Source organism: Cyprinus carpio, chromosome B12 (assembly GCF_018340385.1).
Source record: "Cyprinus carpio isolate SPL01 chromosome B12, ASM1834038v1, whole genome shotgun sequence".
Classification (NCBI taxonomy): domain Eukaryota; kingdom Metazoa; phylum Chordata; class Actinopteri; order Cypriniformes; family Cyprinidae; genus Cyprinus; species Cyprinus carpio.
In genome coordinates, this window is record NC_056608.1 from 1,492,838 (window position 1) to 1,519,902 (window position 27,065).

The window sequence follows — 27,065 nt, forward strand, 5'->3', positions numbered from 1 at the left end:
TTTGAAATATTTGATATTCACAATATTTTCAAATTTAACATCGTCGTCAAAATTATTCAGATTTTATCGCTAATATTTGATGTATCGCCCGGCCCTAGTTTTTGTGTAATTAAATAATCTTAATCCTAAAGGATTTTAGAAGGAGCTGTTAGCCAAATGTGACACGAAACTCGTGAATAAAGCTCTTCTATTATTGCACTTCATCAAACCGAACCATGCAAATCCTTCAACAAACATTCAATGAACTAAACAAACGCCTGATATCCGTTTAGGAAAGCTCTGTCCCCTGACCCAACACACCTTCTGCAAACACACAGGACAACATGAACGGGGTTACAGAAAACACAGGAGCACACAAGAGGAGAATGAATGGGTTTAAAATAGATGCAAAACCTTAAATGCCCCCAAATGCAAAACCTCAGCATGACCTGGGAATGGCATTTCAACAAAAACAAGCCCCCCGGAGGGTGCTTACTGACACCGATGTGCCAAATCCTTTAAAAACAAGTGTAATGAACACTTGAGCATTAGTAAAGTTTAATGCAATGCAACAGTCTGGCTGTAAATTCCTGTTATGCTTTTGTTATACCGCTGTTAAAGCTTTAAAGAAACCCCATTCCCATGTCCAAGAACACATTTTTGGATTCAATGATCAAACCAAGTGCAAGATTTACTAGGATTTCTAAGATTTACCTACATCCTAGAAGGAAAACAAATAAAAGAGAGACATAAAACGAGAGGGGGAAAACAAAGTTTGAACGCCAAACCGCACAAACTAATAAAACACAGCTTTGAGGAGAAGGAAAAAGGGCTGCTTACAACTGCCAGATACTGGACTTTTTCTTCTCAGTCAAGGCCGGATTCTCTCTCGACGCTCTGCATTGAACAAAACACACACTTCAGTCGATGCAGGGCAGAGCGGTGACGGTTTGAGCGCTGAGATTACAGTGACTGACCGTATCATCTCCGTCCACCTGACGGCCTCCTGCAGCTCCATCAGTCTCTCTTTATACTGGTTTCTCTCCATCAGCACCCGGGCCATCTCCACCCGTGTGAAGCGCTTCCGCTGGGCCGTCGGCACGTCGCTCTGACAGAAACACAGAAAAACTGATCGTTTGAAATAGTTTGTCTAAAATACTGTTTATACATCGATACATCTCTGCATGTGCTAACATTCAGTTTACCACATGTGACCCTGGACCATGTGAAAAAAAATCTGTTTTCCACTGATGATGGTTTGTTAGGAAGACAATATTTGTCTAAGATACAACTATTTGAAAATCTGGAATCTGAGGGTGCAAAAAAAAATCTAAATATTGAGAAAATCGTCTTTGAAGTTGTCCAAATGAAGTTCTTAGCAATGCATATTGCTTATCAAAAATTAAGTTTTGATATATTTACAGTAGGAAATGTACAAAATATCTTCATGGAACATGATCTTTACTTAATATCCTAATGATTTTTGGCATAAAAGAAAATTGTATAATTTTGACCCATACAATGTATTTTTGTCTATTGCTACAAATATACCCCAGAGACTTAAGACTGCTTTTGTGCTCCAGGGTCACATATATTTGGGAACACAATGTGCACTTATGATGCATTTACGTTTCACATTTGCATAATTTCCCCAATTTTATGCAGCATTTCACTGATTTCTAATGCGAAGTAAAGTAATTATTATACTTGTGAAATACTTATTTTACAGCACAGCTGCATTACAATAGTAATATAATTCGGTCTTAAGCCCTATTCGGACAGGACTAGTTTCACAGGGGGTCGTTAGAGAAATCTGTGTTTCACAGACGTACTTGATGATTTTAATCCCGTCCGAATCTGCCACGTCTGTGTTTTTCTCACACAACCTCTGTAATAATTCCAGAGCGAATTACCTACTGTTTTTCAGCAAACTCATTTATTTCTATATTGATCCTCTGAGAAAACTAATCCCGTCCGAATGTGAATGTCTGTGATTGCCGGTTTATAAACGCGTTTCCTTGTGCGTTTTGTTCAATGTGAATTACCGTAGATGCTCTTACCGCGCGGATGTTTGATATATTTGCTTAGCGGCAAATAAATAATAATAAAAAAAATAATACAAATAATAAAATCAAGAGCAAGATCGCGTAAACTGTTAGTAGTTGCTATTTATGAGCATCAGGTAAGATTACTCACGTGCATTTATGCACTCAGTTACATAATGTTTTAATTACAGATGTACCTTTATGAAAATTAAACATGGGTTTAGCCTACTACAAAAAAAAAATTTATGTAATAAGTTTAATATTAAGAAACCACACATTAACATGGTTTTGCTATACTAGCCATTTAGTTTTTAGTATTTATTGTGTAATAATACTAGTGGTAATCAATCCGAATGACTAACGTTATATGCAATGCACGCATACAGAGTGTGTGATCTCTGTGACGCTCAGATGCACAAAACAGACCCCCCCACCTCTGTAATAAACACGGAGATGTTAGTCCCGTCCGAATTGGTACATGAAAATCACAGACGTCATGTGGTAAGAATCGAAACTCAAACTTAGTTTAGAAAACTAGTCCCATCCGAATAGGGCTTTAGAAACCTTTTTTTTATCTCAATCTCAGAAATACTAAAGCTTTAGTATTTAACTCTTTAAAAGTCAGGCATATTGTAATTTTGCTACAGTAAAAATTTTTATAATTTTTTTTTTACAATGGAGTTGTATTAAAATAGCTTAGAATTATTATTATTATTATTAAATCTCGCAATTTTAATTGATAAGAAAATATTAAAGTTTGACGGTTTAATTCTTGCAAGTGAAGAAATTAAGTCATAAGTACTGTAATTTTACTACAGTAAAGTAAAAATTATATACTTTTGATAAAATAGTAATTTTTCTATTTTGCCATGCAGTTGTATCATAATACTAATATTTTTTTTACAATTATTATTGTTATTATCATCATCATCATCATCATAGAGTCCCAATCTCAGTTGATTTAAAAATATCAAAGCTTGAGGGTTTAACTTTTTTAAGTGAAGAAATTAATTCATAAATACTGTAAATGTACTAGTTTTAAGTAAAATAATTATATACTTATGAAATATTATTTTTTTTTTTTTCCAGTGCAGTTGTATACCAATAGTTAAATATTGCTGTCTTAGAAATATTATTATTATTAAATATCATACAGCAGTTTCAGTTGATAAGAAAACCTTTGAGGGTTTAAATTTTTCAAGTGACATTAAGTACTGAACATTACATAAATAAAAAAAAAATGTATAAATATTTATGAAATACTCAGTTTTTATTTTACAGTGCAGTTGTATTACAATAGTAATATATTTATGTTTTAGAAATATTATTATTATTATTATTAATGTTGTTGCTGCTATTGTTGTTATATCCCAGTCTTCAGATCTTATACTGTTGATATGTTTTGCCTTTAATTTTGTGCCAATTTGTCACTGTGGTATCTAAAATCATTCTTAATACAGATATATTCAGAAGTATTGTATTGAAGTTAGAATTTTTAGTATCGCGACGACACTAACTCAAAAATAATTGCATCGAGAATCGTTTTGGCATTACATCTGAACTTCCTGAACTGAAATCTAATTGAACGGTGAAGAGTCTGACGCTCTGCAATCCTAATCCACACCGCATCCAAACTCTGGCTTACATCATCGTCCTCTTTCGTCTTCACTTTGGCTTCCTCCAGCTCAGCTCGGACTCTGTTTGGACAAAAACACACAAGCTTCACTCACACGGGTTTGTCTGGATTGCTGATATACGTCTCTGTGTCTAATCACAAACTTTTTGAGCTCCTCCTCCAGATCTCTGTTCTTCTCCTCCAGTTTGTCTTTGGACTGTCTCAGGACCTCCAGCTCCCCCTGAAGAACATCTTTTTCACACACCAGCTCATCCACGCGAGCGATCAGATCGTTCTTCACCACATTCAGAGCGTTCCTGCAGCAAACACAGCAATGCAGCTCGATCGTATGAGACAGACAGCACACATGTTTTCAATGAATCATTCAAAGACTTTGAGTCTCATCAGACATGAACTGAACAAAGAATCGAGCACTTTATATTCTTCGTACTAATTTCATACTACCATTCTGTTGTAATAAACGGCATTTTAATCTAATATGACTTGCAAAACATATTCACTGCAAGTCCAGTTGATGCAATTTTCTTTCAAGCATTGCTGTAACTCATTTAAAACAGTAGATGGCAGTAGAACCATTGCATATGGAGGAAATATGGACTAAATGCAAACCGTTTGGCGGTTTCCAGCTGACACAGGCCACATACTAATGCCATATTATGACTTACTTTGTCTCCAGTAGCTGTGTGTTCTCATGGATCAGGTGTTCGACTTCACGACCCATACCTACATGACAGCAATACAAAGCAGATGTCATGTGACGAAAAATACTCCAGCACAGATCTCTGAAAACCCCATGAATGCTGATTTTTCTGGAGAATAGAAATGATCAAGAAATCATGCTTACCAAAGAAATTGAGGTCTAAAATTGGCATGCAAACCAAAAAACAAGGAAAGGGTCAGCCAATGACCAAAATCAATAAGAGTGATACTAAATTACTAAGGATCTACAAAATAAAAACTGTATCTTAACCAGATGCAAAAAGCAACAATGAATTTGTCTTAACCAGCTGCGACAAGCATTTTTTGGTGGCTTGGTTTTTTAATGTTGTATTCTTTATTTTTTTGTCAACATTTTTGCTTTAGTGTGCGGACAGACAAGTTATTTGTTGCTAGAAACCTGTCGTGTTGCACCTGGTGAGGATACAATGTATGAAAATGAGAGGACAAAATAAAGAGGAGTGTAAACATACACACCAGAGAACTCGTCTGGGGGAAAGAAAAGCCACAAATGAAGCGCCACAAACATGGAGGAAAAACAACATGATTAGAACGGGCTGTGAACGTGAGTGAGGAATGATGGGGTTAGATAAGATGATGAATACAAGTAACTAATGACTGATGTCTCCACTGTTAGAGGAGAATGACACGAAGGACAAAGATACAACAGTCACACACAAAACATGCAATTTGGACTTCCATAGAACTCAAAAATAGACACTTTGAGTCACTGTTAGTTTAGTATTTTTAAAATACTATTACAGTTTTTGTAAATTTTTTGCATTAGATTTTATTTTTATATTTTCTATTTAATTTTAATTAAAATTTTAGTTTTGTCATTTTTATTTGTTTTTTTTTTTAATATTCCTGTATAGTTTTTATTAATATTTTGAATTAGCTTTTTTTTTTAATTTCACATTTTTTTTATTTACTTTATTAAATTTGCAAAAGAACACACACACATACAAACAAAACAAACAAACAAAAAAATAAATAAAAATCAATCAAAACTAAACAAAACAGAGATAAGAATTTTAATTGTAAATTATCCATTTTTTTTGTTTTTATTAGATTCTTTTAGCGCTGTCAAACGATTAATTGCATCCAAAATAAAAGTTTTTGTTTACATAATAAATGTATATAATGTGTATATTTATTATGTATATATAAATACAAATATATGTATGTATATATTTTAAGAAAAATATGTTGTTTGTATCTTCAATATATTTATATATAATATAAAACATAAAAATATAAATGTATACATGTAAATATTTTCAAAATATTTACTGTATGTGTGTGTATTTATATATACATAGTAAATATACACAACACACACACATATATTATGAAAAGAAAAACTTTTATTATGGATGCGATTAATCATTTGACAGCACTAATTTTGTTATATGCCTATTCCGTTTTTATTAATATTTTGAATAAGTTTTTTAATATCTTGCTTTCATTTAATTTTTTAAAGTTTTAGCAATTTTTTTTAGTTTTTGTCAATTTATTTGTTTTTCTTTTTTATACATGCCTATATAGTTTTAATATATCAAGTTAAACTAAAAAAAATGAGAAAATTAGTTTAATTTTTATATTTTAAGTTTTATATTATATTGATATATTTTTAGTTTACTTTAGCTAACTATAATAACCTTCTTTGAATCATGTGCTTTCAAACGTCAGACAACAAAAGCACCATAAAAGTAAATTTGAAGTCATATGATAAGACAGACAACAAAAGCACCATAATGGTATTTTTTTTGTATTTATTACATATTTATAAGCGTTCATTTGTTGTTTGAACTGTTCCTTCAGTTTAAGGCAGAAAGCATGCTGATCTGAGCTCTGGTTGATGGAGAACTTACCCAGCAGATCAGCGCCTTCATCCACGTCTCCTATGAGATCGGTTCCTGCTGACGAGAGCTCCTCAAAGAGAGAGTCAGTGTTTCGGTCAAAGGCCATGTTCTCGATGCCTTTAGTGGGAGTGCTAGAAACAAACCAAGATGAAGAACAGACATAAGACGGAGAAAGCCGCTTCGCCTGGTTGCTAAAAGTGTGTATGGAATGAAGATCCTCTGAGAGCAGAAAACAAAAGCTGCCGGGTCGGTGTGATAAGGAATGAATGATTGAATCAGTGTGGACGTACCTGGAGCCTTTGCATCCACTCAGATCCATGTCCAGCTCTGGTGTGGACTCAATGATCGCCTGGACCTCCGATCGCTCTGCATTCTCACTTTGATCGGCTCCTGAGCACAAAACCTATCAGTTAGGTGTGTTATAAATAGCCAAATGTGTTAAAATTCATCTATATAATGCATTATATCACTTTCACACCAGAGGCATTGGAGCAGACCATGTGATCGTAGTTTGAACACATGCACATCAAATAAATGCAGTTCTTTCAAAAGAAGAGCTAACATTAATATGAGTAAGCCACAGCACCATTTATGGAGAATAAACACAAAAACCGTGTTAAAGCATGCATCTCAGATTGTTTTGTTTTTTTATTGCCTTAAATTTCATTAAACTAAATTTCAAGGACTTAAATGGAAACCCTGAGCAAAGCAGAGCATTAACGGGAGGGAGACGCATTGCATTTGGGTGTCTTCTGTGACTGTGACATCAGGAGTCACCTGAAGATGCCACAGCATCCTGTACTCCGATGTTCTTACTGCTGTCTGGTTTAGCGCTGCTTGAGTCCAGGTTCCTGTTCAAACCCTCGGTCTCCTCCGTCCGCGGCGTGTCCATCGCTGCGTCTGACGTCGCTGCAGACACGGGCGTGCCGGATTTGGACTCTCCTCTACCCGCATCAGAAAGCTCATCCTGAAAACAAACCCATGAAGCATTACCAGCAGCATAAGCAATAAGCACTGAGTCCCATCAAGTATTTATGAATAAACGGTCATCGATCGCACTCATGTGCTAAATGAGATTGGGTACGGTTCACATTAATCATAAACACAATATCATCACCTCGTGCTCTGCACACCATGCTCTCGTCCTCCGATGAGGACAGACATGCTGCATGCAGATTCATTTAGAAAGATTGATAACTGGCTTTAAGTACTTCAATTAACCCTGATCTTACTATATAGCAGAGATAAGCAATCTTCACTTGCATACTATAAGTTTGGTCTAACATTTTTTTAAAATACAGTTTTATTCTCATCAAGGATGCACTCAATTGTTCAGGAGTGTCAGTAATGACATGTATTATGTTAAAACATTTTTTAACATTTATAATCAGTATATTAGAATGATTTCTGAAGATCATGTGACACTGAAGACTGGAGGAATGATGCTGAAAATACAGCTGCAGATCAAAGCAATTAATTACATACGGAAAACAGCTAAATTGTAATAATATTTCACTGTTTTTACTGTATTTTTGATCAAATAAATGCAGCCTTGGTGAGCAGAAGAAACTTTTAAAAAACATTAAAAACTTATGATCATAGAGAAAAAGCAGCAAACTAAACATGATTTTTGAGTCTATTTTAAACATTCAATTGAGTTTTTAACAATATAAATCATGACAGAAAATACAGAATTTGAGTTGGGGCGAAACACTGACACACAAAACACACATGATTTAGTGGCATTACAAACAATATATAAACTTAAATAAATATTCCAGGTTATTATTCACTGGCCTTTTTTCCCCCCAATACAATAAACAGAGACTAAGCTTTAAATAAAGATATTTCAAGTTTCATAAACAATACAAAAGCACCGTAAAGATGGTTTACACTATTTTAAGAAGTTAGAAAATAACCGGGAATATTATTTTGACCACACTGAAAATTGCAAGGGAAACTGCAAGCAATAACATCAACCACACAGATGCTGACTACAACCAACACTACAGTTTAACTCAAACATCACTAGGGATTTTATCTGGTACTCACTCCCATGAGCTTGCGTCTATGTTGTTTAAATGTTAGTATGTGGTTGCAGGCAGCAGTTTGTGGACTATGAATGCACTTTTCACTATCGATACAAAATCAGTAAGGGGTGTGGAGACGAGCCAAACAGAGCACACTACACACTACGCTGCACTGTGGCTGCCATTGAGGGTATGGCAGGACTAGCAGACGGGACTACCTTACTGGAGTCGCTCCACTGGGTTTCCAAATTCTCCTGTGAACTCTTACCATCCCCTCTGCTGAGGGATTCATTCGCCTCCAGCTGCCCAGAGAGAAACGTACAGTAAGCAACACGCAGGTAGGGCAACAGTGCCTCTTGTTTCTGTTTATCATGCATTCAGCCAGATGGCTGATGGGAACTGCATTAGCATTATATAAAAAGAAAATCAGGCCTTCCCCAAAAAGCATCAGGAGCCTGCCTGTCAAATCCAGATTAAGATGTTACTACAGTAAAATGAACTGTAGGCCAGGATTACACATAATCTGTCTCCCACGGTCAATCAAAAAGCAGTTTATAGGAAAAAACTTCATTTGTGTATTTTATGGTAGACTTTTTAATGGAGCCAAATTGAACTAAAGCTTTAAAATCAACATGAAATAACAATGGGAACCCATTTTAATTTCTATAATGTGATGCATTTCTAAGTCAAACCAGATACTCAGCGAAGATACTCTTACAAAGTCAAATGTCCAGTGTGTGGAGATAAAAATGTGACCCTGGAGCACAAAACCAATCTTAAGTGTAAATTTTTCAAAATTGAGATTTATACATCATCTGAAAGCTGAATAAATAATCTCTCCATTGATGTATGGTTTGTTAGGAGGACAGTATTTGTCTGAGATACAACTATTTGAAAATCTGGAATCTGAGGGTGCAAAAAAAAAATCTGAATATTGAGAAAATCATCTTTAAAGTTGTTCAGATGAAGTTCTTAGCAATGCATATTACTAATAAAAAATTCAGTTTTAATATATTTACGGTAGGAAATTTACAAAATATCTTCATGGAACATGATCTTTACTTAATATCCTAATGATTTTTGGCATAAAAGAAAAAAAAAATGTTTTTTTGGCTATTGCTACAAATATACCCCAGCGACTTAAGACTGCTTTTGTGCTCCAGAGTCACAAATTATCTTTGTTTTATCCAAAACAGATGAATTTGAATCAGACTTTTTTTTTAATGTTGGTTGTTGTACATATCAAGACTGTTCGGAAATGAAAAGCACTAAAAGTTAATAATACTGTATCACATTTTGAACCCTAACCCGACCTCAAAAGCTAACCCGATAATGTGATTACAAAAGCTAAAAGATAAAAGCTGAGATAAAAACACACTCACTAAATCAACCATGTCAATTTATCTCGTGTTTTAATGTACTCGTACCCGAGCGCTTCACTTCACAAGTGCAATGTTGTACCGGGTGCGTTACCGAGCAAGTTTACCATTTTATGAGATACAATTACCCAAATGCATTGGTTTACAAATCATGCACTACAATAAAAGTGTTTTGAGCTCATAGCATAGTATTGTGCAAGGAACCATGAGAAAATAAGTCTTTATTTATCAATAATCTGCCACTTTATTCATAATTTGTGTGAAAAGGAATAAAAGTTCGTGGTGTTTTACTGCCACTCGTGTTTATTTCATGTACGCTTTTTGAGTTTGTCCAATGAGCCTGAACGCTCATATGCTCCGAATGTCTTTCTTTTTTGACAAAGAATATCAGAAGATATATGAGTGAAAATGTGAATGTTGACGTTTCTTATTTTGTTTGTTTGTCTACACTGAAGAAAGACAGTACCGTGGCAAATTGTGAAGCCAGTTTTCGAACTCTGAGGCCGCTGCCCTCCAGCTCTTCAGATAATGAGATGTTTAATTAATGTGACTTTTCAAACCGCACTACACCTGGTGACTGGGCTCTATAAAAAGAACCAAAGCTCTCATTAAAATCAATCGGTTATGGAAGTACAACTAATCCACAGGGAGCGGCAGGAACCGATAATAGGTTTTACACTCCTGTTTGGAAAGCACAAGCTTCAAAGCGCTCTTTCTTCTCTCTGACATATGCGCACAAGCCAACAAAAGCACAAGTGCGCACACACAAAACCCTGGCTGCAAGATGCTCCCATACTCTCTCGGGTTTCCATGGCAGCATGTGCCCACTTTTTCTCAATGTGGCAGTTCAGAGCGGTTTAACCTGAGAAGAGGCTGACAGCAAGTCATGGCCTAGTTTCTCATCTTTCTCAGAAGCAGCAGCGCTGAGACTCTGGGGGATGATATGGAGAGAAATGCAGAGTCACGGAGCGCACAAAGGCCAGTCTGTATCAGTCCACAGAGGGAGTCTGACGGAGGCTTTGTGCTTCTGAAACTGATGACTCACCGGTGGCCTTGATGGGGTCTTTTAATGAGAAATCAAATATTCATTGATCTTTTGAAACAACAGAGCTTGATGTACACCTACTGTGACTTTCAGAAGTCAAAAGACTATGCATTAAAAAAGGCTTGAGCTTTCACAACTTTTTGACATCGGGCTGATGAATGCATCACGATGAAGTAATACGGATGACGCAGAAAATATCATATTATTCATAAACAGATAAGCTGCTAAACGATGAATTGTTTTTGTCTGGGTGTAGCACCTACTGCTCTGCACTTTCTTGCAAATGAATTGGAAAGAGTGGTTAATGTTCATTTTAACAAAACAAACAATGCTGTTCACACACTAAATGAAGATTATCGTATAAAATAAAAGTATATTTTAATAAAAAAAATATATTTTTGATAGATTTTTTTTTGTTGTGCGTAAAATTTTTTGAATGTGTTTTTTTTTGGTTTTTTTTTCGGTGTGCGTAAACAGCATTGACTGTGTGTTAATTTGTTATTATTTAATGAATTCTCTGATTATTTCAGCTAATTGTAACACCAAATGCTCCACATAAAAGATCACGGAGCTCCGCACATATGACATGCAGGGGGAAAAAACAAGATACAGTGGCCATGAATTAACAATTACCTCACACAAGTTATTAATTTAGATAAACAACCCTATAGTGGCTTAAAATGAGGTAACAAATTAGTAAATGTGGTCACAAATTAATAAGTCATGGGAAAGAATTCTTAATTTGTGGCGTCTATATATATATACACATGTACATGTATATGTATACATGTATGCATATTTTTTTCCTTCATGTCATGCAGAGGTCTCTGTACTTTTCTATGACTAAGTAGAAAAAAATTATGACAATGACATTACAAATACGATTTATTATAAAAAATAAAAAAAATTTGAGGGAATGAATTAAAAATGTTAATGTGTGGCTATAATGTCTATTTTATCTTCTGGATGTCATGCACACACACACACACACACACACACACACACACACACACACACATGTATATTTTATCTTCTGGATGTTATGTTATGTTCTCATATATTTAAAGATTAAATTATGTTATTAAGTAGGTCAAATCGTAACAGAAAAAGCACAGTCAAGAATATTTTTGCACACAAACAAGAAAATATAGAAGCAATACTTGCTATATGAAAAATAGTGAGATATGGAACTGTGAAGAAGTGCATATAAAGTGGAAAAGAATGAAATCTTCATTATGGGGAGAATAAAATGAGGTGGTACAGAAGTAAACAAGGATTTCTGAGGACGGAAACGCTCATCACACACCATCAGACTCCTGCGGTGTAAGCACTTTTCTGCTTCTGAGAGCTGAAATATGACCGTCATCCTTCAAAAGCTCCTGCATCAGGCTCAACATTGAGACCGGCTTGAAGGTCAGTCTATTCTAAAATGTGAGAGATTGCCATTTCCATCGTTGCAGACAAAATCAATGTGAATCAGGGAAGAGTAAAGGATACAGATCAGTCTAGTGGTCAGTCGAGATGGGTTTTCTCAATGGCAGATTCTTTAACTTCTACATTTGTTCCTCAAAATCTTCTTGGTGGGAACTACCCAGTTAGAGAGCACATGGGTTGAGTGGTTTGTTTGTCTCGAGTTTTAAAAGGGTTGTGAACATTAACACGGCAGGAAGAGATTGATGGAAAACGATTACTTCATGAACATGAATATGTATGAAGGGGCCTAGTGCATGTATCTCTAAGGGAGACGGAAGGTTCCAGAGCAGGAGAAAGAGGATGTTTTGTAACGCTGAGAACTGACCCAGGATCAGCCCTGGCCTGTTTGTCTGGCTCTTGGCCCTCGTAGGGCTCTGTTTAAGCATGCAGGGCACAGCAGGTCCTCAGAACGAGCTTCCTTCCCGCTGGCAGTGCCGCTCAGGCTTCTTAAACATATGTTCTGCGCAGATCCATTCAGAGGGGGAACTCTCTCAATACAAACCAAGGGTGTCGTCATCACTTTTATTCCCCCCAAACCCATGTTCACTTTCTGGGAAGCAGATAGCAGTCTGCTCTGGGTGTTGTTGTCAACAGAATAGCACTGATGATGACACAACCTGATGATTCGCTAGTGGGGCTGGGAATTGGCACACATTTTAAAATTCCATGCGATTCACAAGCTCTTGATAATAAAGACAATAATCGCCCCATTCCGCCCCTTTTCCAGCAATGCGCTTTCGTTCCTCCTTAAAAGCCCAATTTTTCATGCAAATCAGTAAAATCTATTAATGTGACTTTTGCAAACTGGCATGTGCTTGATTTAATGAAGTGTATTAGATTTATTCATGTTTTTAAAAGCGCTAAAGAGACCTTGCGCTGTTCCTCTGGAGGATTTCTGTGCCTGCGCTCCGGAACAGAACATGGACATACAAAGTCAACTTTAGGTCAAGCTGCGCACCTAAACGGTCAAATGCACGCAAATATGATTCATGTAAACGTTCATCGGTCATGTAATAAATGAACATAAACAGTTGAGAAAGAAAATACATATGTCACAGTAAATTGGATTCATGCGGCTCTTAAAGTGAAAGCGCGCTATTTTCCTGCTTTGTGTGTTTAATTATATTTAAACAACAAAAGAGAAAGGCAAAATCACACACAGTGTGTTTCATTTGTATCTTTTTATTTCACTGCATTTGTCCTTATTTTTTTATTATTACTGACAGTTTTAATTATTTTCAATAATTTTGAGGACTTTTTTGTTTGTTACTAATATCCGTTACCCTACTCTGCTGTGGTACTGAGAATTGTAAAATTTCGCTGGTCTCTAAAATGTCATGTCATAGATGTCATAGCAACCTTATTTACAGAAAATATATATTTTATATATATCACTATCTTTAAATAAATCCCTTTTTCAAAGTTTTGGTCATATGGCCCACTCATAATAATGTTAAATAATCGTAATTACAATATTAACCAAAATAATCGCGATCACGATTTTTGCCTTAATCGAGCCAAGTCAGAAATGTGGGATATTCATATGGAATTTTATTCTATTATTAATGCAGACATGTTATAAATATATTAAAGGTGTAATGGAATATAATTATATTATTTTTATGATTAAGTTGTAGCATTCATGCATTTATACTAAATGTAGATTTAGATACAAAACTGTTGTGATCTAAATGCATGCTCCTATGGAAGACCAATGGTTCATTTAAAAAAAACCCAGTCATAATAATTAGATTTCACCATATAAAAATGTGGATGTTACAATTTTTTATAATAAACATAAATTTACATCTTCAAACTGTCCTGAAGACAGTCAGGCAACACAAACCTGTTTCATGATTTGAAACAATATATCACTCAATATCATTATGAAAGTTGAGACTTTCATATCAAAAGTAACAAAGCACAAAGTTTATGGTGATTTTTGGATGGGATGTGCACTGATTGATCTTGGGACTTAAGAATCAATATTGGTTAATCGAGAAATCAACTGTAAACCCAGCCCTACTCTATTTCAAGGACTATTTTAAGTCTTTTTATTCTTTTAAGGTGTTTCTTACCTTGAGGCTGGTGTTGGAGCGCGGGTGGCTCAGATTGTTATATCTCCATGTGTCCGTTCCTGGAGTCTCCACAGCCTCCCTGTGCAGATCAGGGGTCATCACATCACTTCCAGGCAAAGAGAAAATACCCATAGAGACAGGACGCTCCTTCCTGTATACACACAGAACATTGGACACTTAAGCAAGGATTACATAATGTCTTGTATTCAGATATCAACAGAGCATTTTTTGCAGAAGCTAATATCAAGTATTTGATAGAAATGGCACTGTACTGCTACCAAAACAAGAATTACATTGGCTTAAACTAGATTTTTACTCCATTTTTTGCTTCTGAATGAAATGTGAATGGTGCTTTCTGACTAAAGACTCCCTGTCACTATGATGGTACCACTACAATTAGACTGACAATTTCCCCAGTAAGAGGTTTTTAAAGGGGTTTCTAGGGTGTTTGGCGAGGTAAGGTATCATTCTGATGCTTTCACATCTCAATGCAAGTCTATGATATGTTTTTGTCTGTTTTGGGTGTAAGAAATATGAGCAACAGCAAAGACGAATTATGCACTTAACAGTAACCATTATAGATTACATAATGTATTTTATTCAGATATGAATGGAGCATGTTTCTCAACAATTTCATATCAAGTTTAGGGTGGAAATTACACCATATTGCATTGGTTTCACTGCATTTTTACATAGTTTTTTGAAGAAAAACCGGATCGTTATAACTGTACCGACAACTTTCCCAGTACTTCATAAGGTGTTTTAAGTGGTTTCTAAGGCCTTTGGACCAGTGACAACCCAACATGAGTCTTTATGCTTTTCTGATCCTTATACATGCCTCAATAGAAGCCTAAGGTGCACTTTTTCAGGTTTTTAGATTTAGGTGCATGAAGTATGTGCCTTAGCAAACCGCACAAACATCAGAGCTCCTCTAAGAGAGCGGAGGAGCGTTTGATTGATGGGACTTTTCTTTTGTATTCTCTGCCTGTCTGTCTTCCTGTTGTGGGTTGCCATAGAGCTGCATTCAGAGCCTGAACCTGCTGACTGCACATTCAGAGCGGATCTGCTCACATGAGCAGGATTCACTCTATTCAGCTGGAACAGAACAGTAAGGGAAAAGTAGAGTACAGGTTAAAGCAAGAACCAAATCTGAGGAAGTGTGAATTCAACTACTACTACAAAAATCTGCAATGACGCAACTAATCAGACGTGCTGTGTCTCTACCGTCGAGTGCACCTCAGTGACGCGTGTTCAGTAAAAATAAAAGGCAGTGAATGAATGCTCCATGAACGTGCATCGATACTCATGCTGAAGGCAAAACCTTGCGTAATCACACACGTCAGAGGACACGTAGTAAAGTTGAGATGTCCGAAGTTCAATTCATGAAGAGCTATTACAGCAGATTATTTATAAAAGCAGAACCAGAAGAAATCCTGGAAGAAACTGGTCAAAAGCAACTAATATAATTTTTGCACTGAAACAGCAAGCATAGTCCAGTTATCTGCAACTAAATTATACAAGAGCTAGATGAAAAAGATTCATCTTTGATGGGTTCACAAGCAAGAACAAGTATTTCATTTCTCGTGATGAACCGGGTTCAGGATCAATTAGATGTAGTTGACAGAAGGGTAAAAGCTTTTTTAACATTTTTAGTGACTATCCAAAGCAATTGATTTTTTGTTATGATATAAAGGTAGGTGATATGTGTTTGTTGAATATTAAATCTAATTTTTTATGACCCAGATTATATTTGTCTTTAGCTCTGCTCATGAAAAGAAAACTGTTGTGAACTTTCCAGAATTTTCCACTGATAGTAAAATAAATATTAGAATGATAAAATAAAGTCTACTTTGGAAACTTATTTAAACTTTTGTGACACTGTCATGACAATTAAGCACATTTTGACCTCCAAGTCATTTTAATGATGTAAAAATACACTATAGTTCAAAGTTTGAGGTTGGTCTCTTCTGCTCACCAAGGATGCATTTATTTGACAAAAAAATACAGTAAAACAGTAATACTGTGAAATATTATTAAAATTTAAAATAGTAATTTATTCCTGTGTTCAAAGCTGAATTTTCAGCATCATTACTCCAGTCTTCAGTGTCACATGATCTTCAGAAATCATTCTAATATGATGATTTGCTGCTCAAGAAACACTTCTGATTATTATCAATGTTGAAAACAGTTGTGCTGCACAATATTTTTGTGAACTATTGATACATTACACCGTGATCCATTTTATTTTTCAGGATTCTTTGATTGAGAGAATTTTCAAAAGAACAGCATTTGTTTGAAATAGAAATCTTTTGTAACATCATAAATGTCTTTACGGTTCCTTTTTGGGTCGATTTAATGCAATTTTTTACATTTTTTAAAAGCTCAGGTTACAATGTGTACATGTTTTACCATTTCAATCACCCGAACACGACACTACAAACATGAAACCTGCTTAACATCTCCAAACAATCACCAGAAAGATCTTCAAAGCAGCAAACAATATCAGGTGTTCAATTGCAGCTGTACTGAATGCAACTCTAGTGCACTAAGAAACTGAGGAAGTACAGAACAAAGTGAAGCCACACAGAATAAACAATCTGCCTGACGGAACGAGATGCATTTCTCTGACAGAACACCAGCACGGAGACAGAACCCTGCACTGTATTGAGAGAAATTAACTCTGTGCTGTGTGACGGTTCTCGCTGCATCAACGCTTGAGCCACACTTGTTTACTACATTCTCTCGACTAGCCTCAAACACATGATGAACAAGCAATGCAGTGACATACAAACACAAGACAGACAGAAATGCAGGGAAAACAGAAGCTTAACATAAAGAGGATATGACACAGCCAGTGAAAAAGAAAACACACAGACATGCTGTCGCTGCGTACCTGCTGATGCGGGGCAGGGAGTGTGTGATGGCGGGCAGGCCGTTAGAGACAGAATAATGCACCAGCAGCAGAACGGAGAGAGAGACCAGAACGGCAGAGTTGATGACCACCGCTCCCCCCACGAAGCCAAAGACAAACAGCAGCATGCATCCCGGACTCATGGCTGCTGCCACGCGCTATGGGCCGCCCGCCGCCCCCCGAAACACGAAAACAATCCCATCAACACCGGCAGAGCAGCGCGAGGATCAGCGTGTGTGTGTGAGCACGGCTCTGCAGCCTCTCACTGCTGTGACATCATCCAGCGAACGCACACACACACACACACACACACACACACACACGAGCGGCTTTGCAGCAGCTGTCTTTCCTTGTGCGCTGCTCACGCACTCCTCTGAAGCCTAAAGAACAGCTCTCATGCACTGATTTTGTATGTGTTTTCTGGTTTCTATCCCACAGCTGATTGGTTGTGGGAATAGATGCGTATATGCAGATCAGAGAGAACAACAAACATACTCTAGCTTGTCTCCAGAGAGCACAAAAGCCCAATCCACCTGCTAACAAGCACTAGGTGAATCAGTCCCTGGTGAAGTGCATGTACTGTATTCATGCAGTTTAAAATATATCAAAGCACAACTTGTTTTCTGGCATTATGCATATTAAATACTGCAAGGTTTTTCTAGTTTATACACCACGGAGTATAAAACTATGGAAGCCTGTTTCTGCCACTGAATAAAAAAAAGTATTAATGAAGTTAAAAATGAATTTTCATCTCGCAAATCGCAATTGCAAGAAAAGAAGTGAGAATTCTGGATGAAGTCACATTGCGAGAAATCAAATCTGAATTGGGAGATATAAACATGCAATCATGAGAAATAAAGTCAGAATTGCAAGATGTAAACTTGCAATTGCTTGTTATACTGTATATTCAGAATTGCGAGAAATAAAATCTGAATTGCGAGATATATAAACGCAATTGCTTGTTAAACTGTATCGTCAAAATTGTGAAAAATAAAATTTGAATCGCAAGATATAAACACGCAACTGCATGTCAAAGTCTGAATTGAGAGATATAAACTTGCAATTATATATATCTCACAATTGCCCCTTTTTAGAGTTGTGACGATTCACTCGTTTTCTCGATGCATCGATTACAAAACCCTGACGATGCATATGCATCAATCTTGAAACATGATTTTTGAATCGTGAATCGCCGATTTCGAACAGTAATTGAATTAAAAAGCTAAAAATCAAATGAATCGCGATTTCTATAGCGATTCAATGCTTTCAAAATATATACACATTAAATTACTGTAAGCACGAATTAATGAAGACCTTGAACAGTGTTTGTGCCTCGCATCTCTCCTTCACGCGCTCCACTGTTTACCGCCCGAGACTGTCACAGGATTGCGCTCGCGCTCCGTTCGTCTCTGACGCAGCTGATGTGTGATCTCTCCTTAGGACTCGTGGCCAGTAATGCTAAAGTGAAGTAGTTTTGCTTTTCTGTAGTTTTTCAGTGGCTCTCTGCATCTTATCGACATCGTTACCGGAGCAGTCGAAGGCTGCGTATTTATTGCATGGACGGAGCAGAAATGTAAGTGTCTAAAGCATACACACAGTTCCATTGAATAATAAATGTGTTTAAACAATGTTGTTGAACAATGTACGAAGGAAACTGTTAAAATAACCACAGCATTAACAACGACCTTGAAATAAGAGCGATGCATCTGATATAAGAGCGTGAGGTTTATCTGATAATCAGATGCATGAAAGTAGCATTCGATGCTTTAGCAAACAGACACATGGCAAGCGTTTTCTTTCAGGATCATCATTCGCCGATGGAGAGGAAAAGTTAAATACTATAGCATTTTATTTTATGAAAATGAGATAAGGTTGTTTTCACACTGAAAGAGAAGTGATCTTGCGCTCATAGACTGTATCTGCAGCTAAGCTGAATAAAAAGCAGAATGAACTGATGAAAAGTTAAGATAAAAAACAATAAATAAATTAAATTTAGGAATGATACAATACTAATTTACATATCATTTTTTACAGTACATGAACTATAAAGTATATTTTCTACCTTATTCTCTGCAGAATATTGAAATAATTGTTTGTAGTATATAAAACAATCATAAAATTGCCATTAGGAATAATTATAGATTACAAATTATTGATTATTGTCCAGCAGTGTATTTTATTTCTTATAGCAAATTCAAAGTAATAGATAAGAAAATAATTCCCTGTAAAAATATTAATAATAATTATTATTATAATAATTATAATAATACATACATAAAATTATTGTATTTGACATTTCTGTCACTTCTGAAATGATGGCTACACCCCTGGTGTTACAAAATGTTTACCTATGCATAATTCTTTTAAAATGTTTACGTATGACATGTCATGCCATAGCATCATTAAACTAGCATCTAACAATGGACAAAAGTGTTGTTGTTTTTTCCTCTAACCCAGTGGTTCTCAGACCTGTCCTGAAGTACCCCCTGCACATTTTGTATCACACTTTATTCAACTGATTCAACAATCAAAAATCGTTCTTGAATCGAATCGAAAACCTATGAATCGTGAATCAAATCGAATCTCTGTCTGCCCAAAGATTCAAAGCCCTAGACTTTATGAATAAAATATAAAACTATGCAACTGCAACTTTTGATCTCACAATTCTGACATCTTTTCTTAGAAATGCGTAACAGAAACCAGAAATTAGAATTATGAGATAACAATGACCTTGTTTTGTTTATTTTTTAAACAGTCGCGGAAACAGGCTTCAATATAAAACAAATTGTTCTTTAAAGTTAATGCTGAAATAATAATTCTTTGTACAATAAAACTAGCATCAGTGTAAAAATCAGCTTGAACTGTGAGAGGACTGACTTCTTAAACCACATACAGCTGATTTTTCCGAACGCTTTGATTTGATATGATCATGTTTTTAAAATAATCCCAAAATCCTCTCAGCAGATGGACTCTCTGAACAAATCCATCTATAAACCAAGAGGCATGTCCTTCACAAGCAACACATGATTCTCACAACATCTTTTGTATGGTTGATTAGTGGTGAGGGGTTTTTTTACAATTGTTTTCGACTTTCTGTTGTCTGTGAATTTTTTTTGATTAATTTGTGTTTGTTTAGTTTAATATTTATTTGGTTTGATTTTACTTATAGCCTTTATATATAATGAACTATAAATATTTCATAATATGCATTGTAATACATTACAGCTTGCTGTAAATAATTATAACTGAATTTAAAATGCGTGGTGTAATAATGAATTGATAAGTGTTATAATGCATTAACTGTGGTTGCAATTATTCATGAGATTGTACAATGCATTATAAGGTGCATAACAAGGCATAATTAATTCATTAAAACTTCTTTTTTAATTATTTATATTTAATGGTTTTAATTGTAATGTTACATTAAAACTTCTTTTATAATGCATACATACAGGCTTTAAGTAAATTGTTACACTTTTTTTGTTTATGGAAATTGGTGTGTATTTACTTCTTTGTTTGGGTCGTTATGTTTTTTTTTTTTAAGGAACTTAATATTTTAATTGATCAAGGATGCATTAAATTGATCAAAAGTGACAGTAAAGACATTTATAATTTTACCACATATTTCTACTTCAACTAAATGCTGTTCTTTTAACATTTACATTCACCAACAAATCCTGAAAAATAAAATACGTCACAATTTCCACAAAAATATTATGAAGCACAACTGTTTGATAAATAATAATCAGAAATGTTTCTTGAGAAGCATATTAGAATGATTTCTGAAGGATCATGTGACACTGAAAACTGGAGTAATGATGCTTAAAAAATTCAGTTTGATCACAGAAATAAATTACATTTTACTACATATTGACAAAGAAAACATTTTTTTTAAATTGTATTAATATTTATTTATTTTTTACTTTAAATAAATGCAGCCTTGCTGAGCAGAAGAGACTTATAAAAAAAAAAAAACATTTTAAAAAGTTTACCGGCTACAAACTTTTATTTCATATTTTTATCAATTAATTAAATTCTGCATAAAACACGTTGTCTTTAAATCACACTTACTATTTTCCAGACACATAGTGAAAATAAACCCGTCTTCATATTACAGGATCACAATTATGGGTTGATCCTAATTATTACAATGTTTGTATCTATAAGCATGAACAGATTAGAGAAACCATGTCACGTCATGCTTGAGAAGCCTCTGTGAAATACGCATTTTCATGCTGTCAGTCTATAACAGAATCACCATCTCATCCATCCCACTGCTTCTGTCTTCATTAACATCTGCCAGATGATTCTCTCTCAATCAATCGCTCCATATATCACACTCAGCCGAGACGCACACAAACCGCTGACCTACATTAGCAGAGGCATGCATGTGTGGGAGACTTCACTAGGGTTACTGAAGTACAGAATCACAGCCGCATTATATGGAACTGGCAAAAACTATTAATTATAGCTAAACACACAGAAACTGTGTAGGTGGATGAAGTCGAGTGTAGTATTAGTGAATGAGATCAGAAACCTGCTCACCTAATTCTGCTCTGACTCGCTGTGTCTGTGGTCTCTCCCGTCATCTGCTGGTATTTGGTACGTTCCAAGTGCTCCATGTAACTGTGGATCATCTGTGATTCCAAACACACGGCATTATTTGATGACAGACTACATGCAAAAGCATCTTTTAAGGCTTTGATTCTTTACAACGACGCAAGGCGATTTCCAGACCATTTCTGCTCCTAAGCTCTATAAACTCGCATACTTTACTGATGAGCTGAACAGTTTTTACCCCCCCCTCGAAAACTATAAATGTTTACTGCATGAATAAAATGCTTAAAATAATTCTGTTACACATATCAGTTGAAATTGCATTGAGAGAGAGAGAAAAAAAAGAAGAAAAAAAAAACACAAATCGGCGCAATCATGCATATTTTTTTCTTATCACACCAGGAAAAAGTCAAATATTCTGTGATTTTTAGTCATAAGGATAGGAGTAAGACACCATTTGAATCTGTAAAGGGTTTACTCTTATTTATGCATGCTCACAATGAGAACAAAACTATGCCTTTGTAAAACATAATGCGTAAATAATCGGCCAATAGTTGTTAAAATCCTATTGGTGCATCCCTATTGTTAATTATTTAACTGAAACATATTTCGTGCATGTCTCTTTATTTTATTCCTATCATTATGTCATTTTATTCTGTTTTTCTCTGTTTCTCCTGTTGTTTATGTGCATGCAAAACTAAGCCACTGAAAAGAAAACTTATATTTTTAATGGTTCACATACACATATCCATTCTAATTCAAATCTAATTTAACACTATAATTTTGTTGGTTAATGGATAGGAAATAAACATTGTAATGTTTAAGAATTAGCTGTTACAGCATGTGTAAACAGGGCCAAGAAGCAGAAGACACACCTTTCAGTATTTAAACAGTCCACAACCTTTGCACTTGAATAAATGAAAATAAATAAATAAATCATATTTCTCTTCTCTGCATTTCTCCTTTGCTTTGCTCATCTCCTAATCTAGTTTTTTTATACACATGCATTGCATACTACAAAAAATGATGACTTTGTAACAAACTGCTTATGCAATTATTAAAATGCATAAGCAAAAGCTAAGGAATTCTTACCTCTGTGTGTCTCTGATGGAGAGCATTGTATTCTTTCTTCAGCTCGGCTTCACGCTCCTCTAATCTTCCAACTAAAAACAGAGGAGTGAAATCACAGCATGTTTATTGAGATATTTATTTGTTTAAATATGAACACAGGTCTAGTAGTGTGATTCAGCTTCAAAGAGAAAGGCTCTCTCAACAAACAGCCTTCTGGGAAAGAGGTCACAAGCTGTAGTAACAACACACAGCCAGAAGGGGTCAGTAGAGCAACAGAAATAAAACAGATCCGGGCTTCCAGACACTAAAAATTCTCCTAAATCTTTTGTAAAAGCTGTCATATCATCTCAGAGGAGGTCTGATAAGGAACGTGTCTCATAGCTGAGCATGTGGTGTGAAACGGTGAGAAAAACCCCATGTGACCCGTGACTGTGAATTAAAGGAAGGTGGATGACAGAGGAGAGCAGAAGTTCCTGTGGTGTATCATCAGCCTCAATCAGAGCCCAACCCGGTCACTCCTTACTTCAGAATAAGCCTTCATTAGATCATGTAACCTTTACTAGGCAAGTTAATGCAGACAGGATCAGTTTCTATGAAAGAGTTTGTATGCATATTCAGAACTCTGATTCAAATGTGTTCATGTCATCACGCCGCATTTTTCTAGTATTAAATTGTTTTAGGGAAAGAAAAAAAAAAAATTATTCTGATTTCTTGCTGTATACACTACCGCTCAAAAGTATTGGTTCATTAAGATTTATTTGTGTTTTTGAAAGAAGCCTCTTCTGCTCACCGAAGCTACATTTATTTGATCAAAAACACAGTATAATCAGTAATATTGTCAAATATCACAACTTAAAGTAGCGGTTTTCTATGTGAAAATACTTTCAAATGTAATTTATTCCGGTGATGCAAAGTTTAATTTCACATCCAGTCTTCAGAGTCACATGATCCTTCAGAAATAATTCAAATATGCTGATTTTATTATTATTACTATTATCAATGTTGAAAACACTTGTGCTGCTGAATATTTTTGCATATTAGCATTTATTTGAAACAGAAATCTTTTGTAACATTATAAATGTCTTTACTGACACTTCTAATCAATTTAATGTGTCCTTGATGAACAAAAGTACTTATTTTATTTATATTTTTTAGTATTATTAATTATTGAACTGTATTGTAGCGGCATTCAAACACAAACTATTAAATATAATTCTTCCTAACTTCCTGTCTTGACTAATGCATCTGCTTTTTTTTTTTTTTTGCATTAAAAATTTTCAATCTACATGGCAACAAAATTAGACCGGTCATAATTATTGTTCATGTGACTGGGAAAAAAAGATTTAGAAAATATGAAGGCTTCATAAGGTTGATTTGCTATACATCTAGGCATATAAATAGTGAGTGAATGAAAGCCGTTCATCAATACATCAAACTGTAAAATATTCAGACTCACTGATAACTTAACAAGTGTATGCTTACAGCAGGGAAATAGAAAAGCGTTTGTGTTAACCACAAAATGGGAAGTTCTTTCACAAACACAACGGATTGAATCACTTCATGTTATAAATACAGGGAACACGCTTTTAATCCTCATTCAGGACACCGAGAGAAGCGATGGCATTCACTAGATGTGTTTACGTAACGTGCCACGGTCATCCAGACATCATGTGGGAGTCCAGCGGCCCTCGAGCTGTAATCCAGCTCAGACCAGCACCGCGTGTGATCCGCTGATCAGAGAATGAAAGCTTCGTCTCGCTCCAGAGATAAGAGTTCACCTGCTGAACACCGGATCCAAAAACAAGGAGCATTTTCCAGCTGATTTATGAAGACTTATCTAGAGAACAGGCTGAAATAAAATGACATCTCCATATTCTTTACTGTCTTTGAGGATATTCAGTATATATATATATCTCGATACAGAAAGAGTAAAAATGTAGATGCATCAGTTCTGACTTCAGAGTATTTAAATTGTTATCAATATATTAATACTATTTTATTACTATATGATCTCATTAATATTAGGGCTTACGGCTTCTATTTGTTACATTGTATTTCTTTTTCCGTTTTTACAGTGTTGCGCTTTATAACCAATCACACAGGATTATGATGAGTTTATGAATGCAACGGCCAATCAGAGGCGTTCAGACGAGTCATCGCTGAATTCTGCTCTCTCATGAATTCTCTCATCATGAGCAACAAAGATCAGTCACATTAAAACATTAGGCTGCTTTTAGCCTTACGCTGGAGTGGGTTCCATTTCCAGAAATAAAATTAAGTAAATAAATAATGAAATAAATTTGCATGATAATATCTCACAGGCTGACGATACGACAATATGAATATTGTTTTTTACAACATGAACATGGAGAAATTATCATTTAAGTTTAAATTAACCATCTACAATAATTTTCATGGATATGCACCAATATAATAGAGATTAATTTTTTATTTTTTTTTTTACACAAAGAATTTGTACTCAGAAATAATTACAAAGAATCAGCAAGTAACACGCTGAATTTTTAAAGTTGAAAAACTTAAATCGTATTTTCTTGACAGCTTAAAAATAGTTTTTCTCTTTTAAAAATGTTTAATGTTTAATTAAAACACCACAAGGACACCTTCAAAGAACCTTTTTAGTTATGAGGCAAGCAATTATTTGTCTGATTAGTGGCTACTGAACATGACCTGGCCCTGAAGAGCTGAGGTGACTTACTCTGGTCTGCACAGTTCTTGGTCTTGAGCTCCATCTGTCTGGTTTGAGCCTCCAGCATCTGCACACGGCTTTGTAGATCTTTCTTTTCCTGCTCTTGAGAATCCTCATACTCAATATACCTCTAGAGGAGACAGAGAGAGATTTTTCACACTGAGATATTGTTCCTTTTTTAATGTTTTGAAGTAAGTCTACTTGTGCTCAGCAAGGCTGCATTTACTAGGCAAAATACAGAAAAAATATTCTGAAATATTATTATAATTTAAAAGAAATGTTTTCTATGTAATTATGTAGTAAACTGTAATTTATTCCTGTGGTCAAAGCTGTATTTTCAGCATCATTACTCCAGTCTTCAGTGTCACATGATCTTCAGAAATCATTCTAATATGCTGATTTGCTGCTCAAGAAACATTTCTGATTATTATCAATGTTGAAAACACTTGTGCTGCTTCATATATTTGTGGAACCCGTGATACATTTTATCTTTCAAGAATCTTTAATGAACAGAAAGTTCAAAAGTACAGCATTTATTTGGAATATAATTTTTCTGTAGCATTATAAATGTCTTTACCGTCACTTTTATAATATATATATATATATATATATATTTTTTTTTTTTTTTTTTTTTTTTTTGTAAAAAAAAAAAATTGTGTATTTACGAAATAAAAATTAGAATTGCTAAACTCCACTTTGCATGGTCAAAAAAACAAAAAACGAGGAATTTCAAACAACATTTCAGCCACTTCTTCAGTGTTTTTGGACAGGCACACAAGCACAGCTCACATGGGATGAGACTATCACGCACAAACAGCAGGGTCAGGCCTCTGGAGCACATAAGAGTCGAGTGAAAACACAAGGCCAACTCAGCAGCCAGTGGCGTCCGAGTGGGATGGGAAGCAGGGGTAATTTCTATAATCAACTCTTTCTGCTGCTAGCAGAGAAACAAAGCTGAAATCCCAGCAGTGGCTGGACGCTGGAGTCTAGAGGACCTGCAGCTGCTGGAAAGTTTCAGCACATCGGATCAGAGAGCCAGTGACTCAGAGCGGAGGTCTGCCCAGCTTACTCATTCCTATTTCACTCTTTTATATTCCAACGATGAACGCGCCAGTGATGGGCGAGGCCTGTGTACGAGGGCAGCTGAAAGGATTTCCCCTCCTTCCAGACTCCAAACACACAGCATGTCCTCACCTCTATTGTTAGATGTCACCCAAGCCCTGCAGCAACACGGCGCAATGGACCACAACACTAATAACTGTGCTAACCGCCATTGTTTGTGTTTGCCGTGTGCATCGATGGGGGTGCACGGGCAGAACATTAAAGGTGCACTAAATGGTTTTCTATATATACAGTATATTTGACAATATAATGTCCTCCAAATGAAATTCTATATAAATCATGGATGCCAAATATGCATGCAAAAATGGTATATTTACAACAGCATAAGTAAAGGAAAATCGCCCAAAAATATAAGTAAAAAATAAATAATAGGCTAAAATATTACAAATGACTGCATTTTTCCTGGAAACCAAGTGACTGAAAAGACTTTATTATGCAAGTATTCAAGTG

General features: G+C 35.4%; 1 protein-coding gene across 16 annotated transcripts in view; it reads right to left on the minus strand.

The window, feature by feature from the left end:
* spag9b (sperm associated antigen 9b) overlaps positions 1–27,065 on the minus strand; it is a 55,612-nt gene that overhangs the window by 13,778 nt on the left and 14,769 nt on the right. The window contains exons 2-17 of one of the 16 annotated variants that reach the window (XM_042734909.1): positions 25,503–25,623; positions 22,808–22,878; positions 21,704–21,795; positions 14,248–14,398; positions 8,491–8,574; positions 7,059–7,209; positions 6,533–6,632; positions 6,252–6,373; positions 4,855–4,866; positions 4,505–4,519; positions 4,326–4,383; positions 3,804–3,956; positions 3,670–3,721; positions 957–1,087; positions 820–876; positions 301–303 (exon numbers count right to left, since the gene is read on the minus strand). In XM_042734909.1, coding sequence (XP_042590843.1) covers positions 301–303; positions 820–876; positions 957–1,087; positions 3,670–3,721; positions 3,804–3,956; positions 4,326–4,383; positions 4,505–4,519; positions 4,855–4,866; positions 6,252–6,373; positions 6,533–6,632; positions 7,059–7,209; positions 8,491–8,574; positions 14,248–14,398; positions 21,704–21,795; positions 22,808–22,878; positions 25,503–25,623 — 1,373 coding nt within the window. Of the gene's footprint in view, positions 1–300; positions 304–697; positions 701–819; positions 877–956; positions 1,088–3,669; positions 3,722–3,803; positions 3,957–4,325; positions 4,384–4,504; positions 4,520–4,854; positions 4,867–6,251; positions 6,374–6,532; positions 6,633–7,019; positions 7,210–8,490; positions 8,575–14,247; positions 14,399–17,140; positions 17,429–21,703; positions 21,796–22,807; positions 22,879–25,502; positions 25,624–27,065 lie in introns of those variants that run through there. The other 15 variants (XM_042734902.1, XM_042734903.1, XM_042734911.1 and 12 more) reach the window with 15 other exon arrangements.